At 37.4% G+C, this 12899-nt stretch overlaps 1 protein-coding gene across 1 annotated transcript; it reads left to right on the top strand.

The window, feature by feature from the left end:
- The first annotated feature begins 1018 nt into the window (after positions 1-1018).
- Positions 1019-4023, top strand: LOC116259046 (uncharacterized). The gene is made up of 3 exons (XM_031636646.2): positions 1019-1310; positions 1579-1667; positions 3656-4023. Exons 1-3 carry the CDS (start codon positions 1284-1286, stop codon positions 3801-3803), a joined length of 264 nt encoding a protein of 87 aa, XP_031492506.1. The 5' UTR covers positions 1019-1283; the 3' UTR covers positions 3804-4023.
- The last annotated feature ends 8876 nt before the right edge of the window (positions 4024-12899 follow it).

Here is a 12899-nt window from a genome sequence, read left to right as displayed (position 1 = left end):
GATTTGTATGTGCAACTGTTGAATTTTTATTAGATCTCAGTCTAAGTCTAATACCAGAGTCAGATCCCAGATTCAGTTATGAAACTGCATATCAAAATTGAATCAGATTAGTAATCAGATTCAGATTTCTTTACCAGATCCTACTACATAGATTTGGACACATGCACCCATCAAATGTTGAACATTACTAGAAAATTTAGACAACCTCTGTTTCTTTCTGAATACAAGAGAAAAGAGTGTCTCCAAACGAAATTTTCAGCGACGAAAGAAAATAATCTAATAGTCCAACAAACGTCTCATGCGTTCCAATATTGTATATTGAATATTAGGTCTCAAATTATTATTATTATTTTTTAAAGCAAATGAGTTTCCAGCGTGCTGGCTGACGCATCACGCATATTAATAAAACTTGTGATCATCTCTTCCTACCACAGCTTGAAAAAGTATGGAAGGAAGCACAAGAGGCATGAACTAAACTATATTTTACTCTGCAAATTTCAAGTTCATTCCTTTTTTATTCACATCTTTATGTATATATTACCCAGAAAAATTAATCCATGTCCAAATTAGTGAGTTTTTTTTATTAATGTTTTAATTAATTAGATTTTTAAAGGAAGATTTCGCAAGAGAAATTTAAGCGTCTTTACAAAGTTAGGTATATTTTGAGTCATTTTTAGAAGGGAAATGATAATATTGATTGGTGCAGCCGTTTGACAAGGAGATCTTTGTTGGTCTTTCTAGTTAAGCATAGGAAAACTTACATGAATGTTTACAAGCAAAACAATTGGAAAAACCTTACCAATCTTATAGTAAAAAGGAAAAATAGTTTAAGATATTTTCTCCAACATGGAAATAGATTTACCTGACAAAATATTTTCTTTTACAATTTTTTTTTAAATGCCGATCATACGCCCCCTCCCCCTAAGAGATAACGATGGAGGATAAGAATTGGGCGCTAATGGAGGAAATGATAGATGTTGGAGGAGGAGCGCAGAATGATGATAGAAATTAGAAAAGACCAAGAAAACAAAACAGAAGGCGGTTTGAGGAGGACCAGATTCGACTACATCGGAGAAGAAGGTAGATAGTTTGGTAATTTTGCGTCTAGTGCGGAAGGTGGACTTGATCGCTTTATAAAAGAGGCAGCAGCCAGCAGATTTCTCAATCCCGCAAGAAACTGTGTGTTTGTGAGACAGAGAGAGCGAGGGAGAGGGAAGCGCGAAGGTCCATCCTCCTCGTCTCGACTCGCAGCTTTCTTCCGTCGTTTCTCATCTTTTTCATCAATGGCTTCCCGATGGTTGAGACCCGAGGTAACAAACTCTCCCCACCCCCAACTTCCTTTTCTTTTTTCTTTTCCTTCTTCTTCCTCCTCATTTGGTTCCGATCTGATTTGTTATGTTTGCTATGTCCCTTTTCTGGGATTTTTGGTGCCATCTTTGTGGTTCTCCGCCCATCTTTGTTATTCTTTTTGGGAGGGCATGGATGGGGGAAGGTGGTGCTTGATGATTCTTTTTACTGATCGATGGTGGTGAAAGAAATTGTAACCTTGTCTCTCTCTTTCTGTCTGTGTACGTGCAGGTCTATCCTCTCTTTGCTGCCGTCGGGGTTGCCGTTGGCATCTGCGGGTTCCAATTGGTTCGTAATATCTGCATCAACCCCGAAGTGAGGTTGTGAACTCCTCTTCTTCCTCTCTCTTTCTCTCTATCTCGCGTGCGCGCTCTCTGTTGTAAAGACTTGCCCCTTTCCCCCATAGATTGCATGCCTTTCTTTTTCCTTTGATAGGGAAGGTGGTCGGCGTTGAAGGGAACGCTTGACTAGGGTGTTGTTTTTGTAACTTTTGTTGCATAAATCTGATAATGGTATTCGTTTTGTTTCACGCTTGTGCTTCCTTAGTGCGGTAGCTTTGGTTTTTTAGATTGCTGATGGAGGTGGTTGGAACTGCCCTACAAGATGTCAAGATTATTTCAGTAGGGATCAGATTTCATGGATTGCTTGTGTTTTATGTATGAAAGAGTTTATTTGTTAGTTTCCGTTAAGTAACTACTAGATTCTTGCGATCACGTCTATTCTCATAAATTCTGAAATTCTTGCGATCATTTGGATCGTGTGTCGGAAACACGCAGCTCGAAATGTGAAATTCACTTCATGGCGGATCAAGTTTTAAGACCTGCCTGAAAAATCCGATTCTTATAATCGGCAGATCCTGTGAATACTGAAACATAGAATGGTCACAAGAATTGTGATATTTAGTAAACTTCTTGGTTCTTCGGAAAGTCAAGCTTGTCAGAGAATTTCTATTGTGCTTCCAATTTTGCCTTTCTACTTTTAGCTTTTAAGATTTGTATAAATTGTAAAACGAACTTGCATGTTCTCATGTGAGGGTTTGCATTTTCTTGTTCTCTTGTGTCATCCTTTCTTAATGTCTGCCACGTTTGTAACGCTCTTTTGTTATAGATGTAACCTCTAGCGAGAGAGCAATCTTTTGAACTTCTGCTGGCAAAGTAAATTTTGTGACACGTATTTATCGTGAATTTTGTTTGTTATCATGGGCACTATTATAGTGATTCTGCTTCGTCCACCAGACAAAGAGCTTCTCTTGATAATTTTGGAGCTTCACTTTTTATGGTTTTATGCAAAAAGATATGCTAATCTGCAAACAATTTTTTTCTAGTTTGTAATTCTTTTTCGGCCATTTAGAGTCTAGACTGTAAATACGGAAGCTGCTTTCAGTGGTATCTTATTGTATTGCTAATATGTTAAGGTAATTTCCACATGGAGATTTTACTAGTAAGCTACCTCACGTTGACAGTGTTTTCCGACTAGTTGATAGGCAACAAAGCAAAATATGATCTCTCCTATATGCAGTTCATTAAAAATCTTGAAAGGTGTCTGTAAGGCACTAAAGAAGGTGGATCCAAAGGCTACATGCTGGTACTGCTTGCCCCATGCAATGTGGAGATAGGATGAGGAATGGGTACTGTTTCTTTCATGGGCATAGTTCATATTAGGTTGGCCAGTATCATAATAGCTGTTTCTGCTATGTTATTCCCTGAAAATTTAATCCTAGATCAAGCCATTCTGTTAATTTTGATCGAGTGAACGTCCACTAGATCCAAGATTCCAAATAATGGCAGATGGAGGAACAGGATCTGAGCTATGTCTGAGGAAGGTGCAAAAGCCATTCTTATCTTCCTCGTGTACCCCTAGCTCTTCTGCATCTTCAAAGTAGTGCAGATCATGTAACCAGTACGCCGGGCTACTGTATGCTCCATCCAGTGAAGGAAACTAGCAGGTTGCAATGGATGGATAATTGGATATGCTTGAGGATTGGAATTTTGCTGCTAAAATGCAAGATAAACCTTGCGTTTGAGATTTTTCTCGGTTGTGGTTATTGGCTATTTTTTGTTCTACATTGTTCCCATAATTTTCTATCGATGAAAACAGCCTGGTAGTTGCCTTATACTTTGTCCACCCCTTTGGGCTACTGTTGATTTTGCAGCGGACTGCCCAATGGCCTAATTTTGGATTTTTTTTGCATAATGGTGCCGGTGCACATGAATTTGTTGGGCTCTCTGAATTCTATCGCTACTAATGCAAGTGTGTGAACGACTTATGCAGCATCTGATACAGCTCTTTTTGCTTCTGCTAAATGCAGGGTTAATAAGGAAAACAGAGCTGCAGGAATCTTGGAGAACTTTTCCGAAGGGGAAAGATATGCTGAACATAGTCTAAGGAAGTTTGTTCGGAACAGAGCTCCAGAAATCATGCCCTCACTCAACAGTTTCTTCGCTGATCCAAAATGAGTTCAAATAAACGTGTATGTGAACGAGACATTATCGCAGTATTTGTCTCTGCATTTTACTTGACTGTTTTCTCATTTTTCAAATTGGAAACGTGTTTCCAATGTGGCAACTGAGTGGCTCCTAAGCCAATTTGGTCATTGATGCCATGTTTTAATTGTTTGCTTGTTATCGAACTCAAGTTTGAATCTTACAGGACCCTTGATAGTCCTTTTCTTGTGCATTATAGCATGTGCTATTTCTTTATGATTGGCAGCGGTTATGCGTTTCATTGCATTAGATAATAAGAGCATTACGAAAGGCGTCGAGTTTAAGACTTTGGACCAGTTGGAGCCCTGTATTTTGCACCTCGAGTTACCTTGTGCTGTTTCTTCTTGGTCATTATGATGGAGGGCTTAGGCTCTTAGCTTATGTTTTTTCCTCAAAGAAGAGGTAAATTCCAAGGGGGCGATTGGCAACAGAAATACTATTACAGTGTCCTGTGCATCTGTCGCAAAGGTTTGGGTAGATTGATAGAACATTAATTCATAGAACACTGTTCTACTATTTTTTGGATCTGCTCAAATCGTTAGAATAGATTCATGACACTGTGATAGTGGTTTTTTTTGTTGTCAAAGGCCCCACGAGGTTTTCGTATTTGGCAAGATCTCTGCTAAGTGATCTGGTTTCTTAGGTATGCCCACTTAATTCTTCAGCATCAGCTCGACTCAACTCCACTTTCAGACCTACCGGCCTGGGCATGCCAAAATTTACTTGTTAGCGGGGGTCTTCTCATCTGCCGCCCACAGGTTTCTGCGGTTAGATTGGCAAAAGCACTTTTTGAAAGGAAGATGGGCGTGTTGGATTCTCACCTACCGGCTCCCAATTTTTTAGGCGTCTTGTCATGATCATAAACATGGGAGGAAATCTGGTGGAGTGGTACGCCAATTGTTTCACGTACTGTGGACGGTTCCCTATCTGTGGATTTCACCTTTATTTTTTTTGGATGTTAGTAGTGCAACTTTTTCAGAAGCGGACGGCAAAGGAGACTTGCCGTCGGGAATCTTGGTTGTTGGGGTCGGCTTTACTTTTTGACTACCTTTGGTAGCCCCAGATCGCTAAGATCCATATGTTTCTGAAACGCCAAAGTTTTAAAACATTGTGGTTGATTCTCTCTGTAATCCAGAACCCCCTAATGAAAGGGGTGGCCAAGAGTCATCAGCAAATGTTGACCGTAGCGTCTCTCTTGACGGCTCTGGCCTGAGGTCGCTTTATCTCTTTTGTTCAACCAGCCAGAAAAGAAAACTCATCATAGCCCTCTGATTTTGCTGGAAAAAAAGGGTTTCATTTTCATTTAATAGGGTGCTTTGAACAGTTTCAAGAAAAATCGGATATGGAAAATAGTTTAATAACTGATTAAGAAATAGGATTGGATTTTGAATGTTTGATGTGAGAAATAATATGTTTGTTGGGATTTGGATATATATAAATATTTGATTGGATTCAGGTTAAATTACTTATATCTAATGTTCTCATATTTTAAAAATCGGTTAGATTCGATTCAAAATTCAGATTTAGATATGAGTGTAAAAATTATATTTAGATCGGATCTGATCTGGTTTGTAAATTTAGATCTGGATATGATTTTTCTTTTTACATATTTAAATCCAAATTTAAATATATAAATATTTTAAAAAGTAGATATAGTTAAAGATATATCTGATTCAATATCCAATTTATTGACATTCATAAATCTCTCCCCTTCACAAGCTCACCATTATCATGTACCTTATTTTCAATTTTTATGAAAATAGAGCATCCAAATTAGTCGAACGATTAACATGCAAATCATATTATAGTTTCACAAAGTTCAAAGGACACTTGAGATACATATTCTGGTATTCTCGCTACTCTCTGTTTAGTGCTGTCCTTCTAGAAGAGCAACAACAACCGCCCAGTACCTGTGGTTTTTTTTTTTTTTTCATCTCAAGCCACTAATTGCTTGTAGGGAATATGAACATTTGGTTCTTCCAAAGAGGTTCATTATACGCTAATGCCAATTACAACAACAGAAAGAGTTGCAACTATGCTGCATGTAGAAAACCTCCACATGAGATGTCTTTCAATAACACATGGAACACCATGTGTTGACTTTGCTCATCTTTTCTTAATAAAAGGATTCAACCTGGGATAATTATGGGTTGCCGATGATAGTTGACTCACCAACACTATTGACCTCGCTGGAATGCAAGTGCTTTAAGTTGTTTTTCATTGTTCAAGCACAACAATAACTAGTGGATTTAGAATGGGTGTTAGTGGGATGTGTCTCTCTTCATTCTTTGGCTCCCGATTTCTTGGTCTGCCCCCTTTCTCTCTATCTCTCCTTGATCTCTATCGAATTCAACCCTTGCCTCTCTCTCTAAATATCTCTGATTCTTGCCTCTTCTCTCTATACACATGCAACGCAAAAGGACGAAGGAGAAGTTATTAAGAGAAGAACATCATGTAATAGATGCTCAACCTCAATTGGAGGTGATTGGCATTACTGTAGCATTGAAAGCAATGAAGTATCTCTCAGTATAATGCCAAGACGACCGGCTATTCTGGAATGAAAGGACAACAACCTCGAATTCTTGATGCACCATCAGCTCGATTCAAACATCCAGAGGGCTCGGCAATTGTTTGATGGCTTGAACTTGCCCAAGAGCAAGAAGAAGTCAAGGATCAAGTTTATTAGGAAGTCGATTGTAAATGTTTATTCTGCATGTAGCCTTTCTATATTTGATTTAGCGAAATGCAAGAAATTAAGAAGATTACAAAATTAACACCTGAATAAAGGCATGCCAAAGAAAGTTTTACAACTCAAGCATGCAAAACCTCCAAGGGCTAAATCTGGTAGCTGCCATCGGTCCATTATCTCTTGTTCAAAAGAAAAAAGGAACAGTTGAAGAAAAGTCCATAAAACAATTTGAAATAGAAAGAAGGAATCAATTGCTAGCATGTGTTCATAAAAGATGATCCTCCCTAAGGTCCACTTTTAATGAATGTCAAATCATCAATGCCAGCTATTCTAGCCTCATTGTTGTTTCAGTGACAGTGAAAAAACTAGCATATGGATTTTCAATGTCTTTATCTTCTCGCATTTCATTAAATGCAATGTTCAAAGGCCATAGTCATAGTAGAGTTGGTTTCAAGATCAATTTGATGGTGCAGTAAATCTCAAAAGTCAGAAGGAAGAACATTTAAGGGTCATTCATCCATGAAGGAAAAAGAAATATAGAAACGTTTACAATCTTCTTAATTTCTTGCAGTTCACTGAATCAATTACAGAAAGACTAGAATCAAAATAAATATGTATATATACATGCATGTTCATTCTGAATCAACAAAAGAAAAAAAAGGACGTATACCTGTATAAACATGTATACATACCATCTAGACTTTTTCGTGGAGCCAACCGTTTGTCAAGAACTCATGACATCTATCCTTTTGATCCACCTTGTAGAACATCTTCACAGCGAATTGAGTGATGCTTTTCATTGCTTTCAATACTATATACTACAGCCATCACCCTCTCTGATCCTCAGAGCCAACTCTTCTCAGATTGAGGTTGAACAGCCACTTTTCCATCCATTGGTTTCACAATAACTTCTACTTCTTCCTCTTCTGCTGCATATGCACATACAAAGAGACCATCAAGAGATCCAGAGAGAGAAAGAGGCAAAATTGAGGTCAAGAGAGAGATCAAAAAGAGGGTTCAAGACAAAAGGGGTAGACTGAGAGATTGGAAGCCAAAGAGGGACGAACATAAAACCCAAACTAATCAAGAGAAAGAGAGAGGGACAGGGGTATGTATATCAATAGGTTATATTTCGAAACAGATCCCATTGGTATGTATATCAATAGATATCAATATTTATCATTGTGCTTGAAGCACCAAACGAATTAAAGGACTTGCACGCCAGCCAGCCTCAATGGACCTGGCAGAGCTTCAAGTATCACTGGCAACTCATAATTGTCAATGGCTGAACCTTTTTGTTAAGAAAAGAAGGGCAAAGCCGACACATGGCGTTCCATTTGTTGGGAATAATGTATAGCTAAAAAACATATTTAGTGTGGTGATTTTTATACACTTAGGGGGATTGAAACTCTTTCTAGCATATAGTTTCTTTGGAAGAATCAAATCTCCATATTCCCTGCAGGTAATTAGAAGGCTTGAGATAAAAGCCAAGGTAATGGCTGGTTGTTCTTGCTCTTCAAGATGGGCTGCATTGAACAGAGTGGCAGTAAGAATACCAGAACATGGAAGTTTTTTGAACTTTGCAGCAGTAAAACATGATTAGAATGCTAACCATTTGATTAATTTGGATGCTCTAATTTAGTAAAAGATGAAAGTAAAGCACCCGAAAATGGTGAGCTTTTGAAGGACAGAACTGTACGAACAAAAGTTGTATTTTGTTAGGTATGACACTTGATTACACATGTAAAACGAGCAGATACAAGCAAAGCAGTTTTAAGGCTTCGAGTCAAAGCTGAATGATGGATTTGACTGTTTCTGTACCCAACAATCAACTTGTGTTTCCTTGATGCATGTCTCTGATGCCCTTCGACAACATTACGTAACTAAGTACTAATAATAGCTTATACATTTCTTCTGCAACTTGAATCCGAAAATGTACAGTTGGAGCAGGGTATGGATGTCTTTCATAGGGATGTTTCCACTTATCAAAGCAATGATAAGAGAATTCATGAAAATGGCAGAATTTTTTCAACTTCACATCCTGTGATCAGGGATGTAATTAAGTCCAAATTCAGTCCGTGAAACAATCAGTAGTTTTTGGGAAGAAAAGCAATTCCAGGAAGATGAATTCAGTCTATGCTACAAGCAGATAGAAGCACACATTGATACACTGGGAACTGAAACCAAATCCTCAACATTGATACCCGTACGCAAGTTGAAAGTGGTCTGCAAGTGAACTGATTTATGAAGGTAATTCCTCTATGTTCTGCTTTTATGGGAACGAAAGGCTAATAACAAAAAAAAAAGCATCAAACTCCTAGTTTCTACGTCAATCTGGTGATGTTGGTGTTTGCGAAACGGAAGTTCAATCAAGCATCGCTGGTGGTACTGGGTTGCAAAGCATTGTTCCTCTTAAGTGTTTATATAGAAGCTCTTCTGTTCATGTCTAGGATCGATCATGTTGATAGAATGTAAATCCATTGTTATTGGCAAAGCGCACAAGAAAAAATCAATGATCATCATCAATGTAAATCCATTGTTATTGGCAAAGTGTTACCATACAGATTAATATCTGGAAATCCTTCCAGCAACAACCCTCTTCCAGAATTGCCTGTCCTACGTCGAGTATATGGATTTATGCTTTGCCCTGGTTTGGAATATGACGCCTGCCCAAAGAAGATCTTGGGAGCATGTTTTCTTGGTGGAAATGGAAAAAATTCTGCTTTAGTGATTGGAAATGGTGCTGGATGGCTTGCTTCAACATTGTCATTTGGAAAATTTGGATGATTCGTAGCTATGTTCTTTGTAGATGCTGTGCTAAATCTGCTTCTCAAGTTAAGCGAGAAGTGTGGCAGACATGCTCATAAGTTCTTCTGAATATTGAATTGCCTGCTTAGAAGCTAAATGTGTTAAAATTGTGGCTCAAAACTAAAGTTTTTTCTCCTACTTGGGTGTCTAAACCAAGGGCAGGCTGGACAATTGAAATCGCCTCGTCAGTTTATTAGGGACAGCTCTGTAGTCTAGTTGCGTGGCATAATAATTGTGGTGTTTGCAAATTCTGGAAGGCTGTCCAAGATGATTATGTTTGGGGAAGCTTCATCTTCTTGAACATGTCCTAGTTTTTATCTTAATAAAGTGCCATCACACTGAGGTGGAGCAAGGACTTTTTCATGAGGGGGTCTGAATTATAGTTTCAAAATTATAATAAGAGTTGAAATCAAATTTTTCAAAATTTTTATATACGATAAATATTTTTTTTAAAATTTACAATTTTTTTTGAGGTGGGGTAAGGGGGCAAGGCCCCTACCAGCCTCCCTTATGCTTGTACCACACAGATACAATTATGTTGATACGGCATGATAATTTTAGAAAATATGGGTTAATGGGCTTTGAGAGGGAGAGAGAGAAATGTGGGTTAAGGGAAAGCGACAGAGAGTACATCTAGGATTTTTGGATGGATGATGTTTGAAGGATTTCAGTTTGTGTATATATATATATATATATATATATAGAAAAGAGCAAAACTATTGGTATTTTAAGCTAACTAAATTGATTACATTTGTTTGTGATTTTTCTTTTCCCGTTATAAACCATATGGATGTGATCTGTGGGTTTGAAAATTGGCTTTTGAATTGCTGCAATCAAATGCGTACCAAGATTTCCTGTTGATGAACTGGAAACTAACGTAATCAAATTTTCTACACTAGAATTAATAGAACAGAAATAAATGGTCGATCTGTAAGTTGCTGACCAATGCTGGAGGCACTGTTTGACATCGCACCAAAAGAAACTTAAGTTATGGGTCGAAAGGATTTTAAGCCCATAGGATCAGCTATAAGCAGTGGCGAAGTCAGAAAATTTTTGTGATTGAGGAGCGCTTGAGTCACCATCTGAAGTTTGGTGTCAAATTTTGAGTTATCATGTTGTAATTTTAGTTCTTTCAATGAAAATTTTAATGGGAGCCCTTTGTATCTCCGCTACTGGCTATATTTCTCTCCGGCAAGTTTGCAGCGGAAATCCTATATAACGGAGGCACTTTCGCAAGGTACTTTCCTTTTTTTTTTTTTCATGAGAAACGAATATAAAAATATAATTTGCCCATTAACAGCAGATTCTAGGAAGCAAAGGCTTGAACGAATCGATTCAGGTTCTGATTTATATGGCACTGGTTGCAAAGAAGGAAAATTGACTCTCTGGAGTCATTTTAAAGACAGAAGATCATTAACAAGCATTACTCTCGTTCCATGCAGGATAAGTTAACAAGTTTATTTCTGTTCGTCTGCTCTTTTGGATCTATAGTCTGTCTGTGTCATGCTTTATGTGATATTACTTCCAAAGAGAAACATACAAAACCCTTTTACTTCCTTATCATAGAATTGCGCAGCGAGTAGTTGGCTTCCAACAATGGGGTTCGGAAGGTGTCCTAAGACTTTCCTTTTTATATGCACTGGCTAAGGTGAGAATTACCAAAATAAAAGCCCTCTAAGCTCATTACCTTCAGGTTTGTGTTTGATTCACCACAGATCTGAGATCCCTAGGATCTCAAATCCATGGATTTAAGAACAGGCACATCTCCACCCCCAATCCAATCTTAAATCCATGATTTTTAACATGCAATATGTGTTTGAAATCCAAGCTACTGAGATAAAATACGTCTTTTAATGCAGTCTCAGATTTAGATCTGAAGCTATTAAACGCAACCTTAATTTGTTCAATTGTTAGTTTAACATAACCAAGTACTATGAAAATTAAAGACATCTATTTTTTAAATGTCTAAAACACCGTAAGCACATATTTCATTCCTTCTCGAATGTATATAAATAGATCATACAAATTTCATATGTATTACGTAGGAATGGCATAATGGGCATGAAGATGGGCAATTATGTCATCATTATTATTAATATTATCATTTTTGCATAACTCTTCTCCATTAAGCTCACTCTCTCTACACATTAGGAGCAATTTATAACTAATTATTTGGAGAGTTAAGTTAGCAATTTATGTTAACCATTCACTACTTGAGAATAATAAAGTCTTAAATAGAAATAATTCCCATTCTTTAAGAGTTTAGTGGTGTGTGGATAAGGTTGTTAGGTTCTATAATGATTTTCTTAGCAACTGAGGAGCGTTTGATCTGTGTCGGATTTAAAATCTAAAATGATTTTAGATTATCGGACCTTAGACTTCAAGATTTAAGATCCCTAGCTAAATCCTAATAAGGATCCAAAGTTTTTTCTGTTGAAAAAATGCATAAACTGGAACATAAGTTCTTTAATTTTTACATCTTAAAATTCATCGGTCTCAAATCACACCCTTCCTCTCTCATTTTAGATTCGTGAACTTGAGGAACAATGGAGATCTTGAATCGGTGGTGATATTTGATCTGCAACATACTTTAGTATTTTCACTCGATCAGAGAATAAACATTATCCCAGGATCCATTAACTGGATGCAAACATGCTACATTGCAGGGTTTTCCTACAAATCGAATAAAGCATTTGTTTTCCAGGACCATCCGAATTCTCCAGACGCAAAAGTTCATGAATGGTTTTGTACCTTTTATATTCGTATCCCAAGTCCGTTTCATGATTATGTTAAATAATGTCTTAAAAATAAGGTACAGGAATTGCTTATGCTACAAGGCTGGGCAGGGTCAATATTTTATTATTAATATAATTTTCATATATTTATATATATAACATAAATATTTTATTTCTAATTAAATTTGATTAAAATTGGAATGGGTCAGGTCGGTCCCGGGCTTGACCTATGATAGTCTCCCATAAACATCGTGCATTGTCGCTCCTTCTCAGAGAGTTTGCCCAACGCGTTCCTCTGACCAGTTCACCATGTCTTAATGCATCATGAACACAGATCAGTCTTCCATCTTCTATCCACCCATGACATCATTCCATCGACTACTATATTAAATGCACGAGGAGGAGGACAGGTTCTTTAATGCTTGCATCTGCCCACCCTACAAACTTCAATTACTAGTCTTTTTCGAGTTCGTTATCTTTTGAAATATTCAGAGCATGTCCGTGTCATGCAGATTAACGAGCCTTCTGTTGCGTGCCAAAAGTGAAGCGAAATGCGCAATTTCAAACTTCAATTAAATGCAGGCTAACGAAACCTGATAGAAGAAGTACGCTTTGCTGTAATGTGCCGAAGAAAGAGTTGATACTAAAAAAAAATTGAGCCAACGCCATATTGCAATAAAAACATATAAGCGTTGTCGCAAATTTGGTTTTGATGTTTTTCTCGAATATAATACAGACAGAGCTGACAACCTCGGAAAAATCTCGACAAGATTTAAAAAAGTTGTTGGTGATTTGCTTATTTCTTATATTTGTAAATTGCAAGTTGTTGGTGATGTT

The sequence above is a fragment of the Nymphaea colorata genome, chromosome 8 (assembly GCF_008831285.2).
Source record: "Nymphaea colorata isolate Beijing-Zhang1983 chromosome 8, ASM883128v2, whole genome shotgun sequence".
Classification (NCBI taxonomy): Eukaryota; Viridiplantae; Streptophyta; class Magnoliopsida; order Nymphaeales; family Nymphaeaceae; genus Nymphaea; species Nymphaea colorata.
Note: the sequence above shows the minus strand (reverse complement) of the source record. Positions and strands in the feature narration are given on the sequence as shown.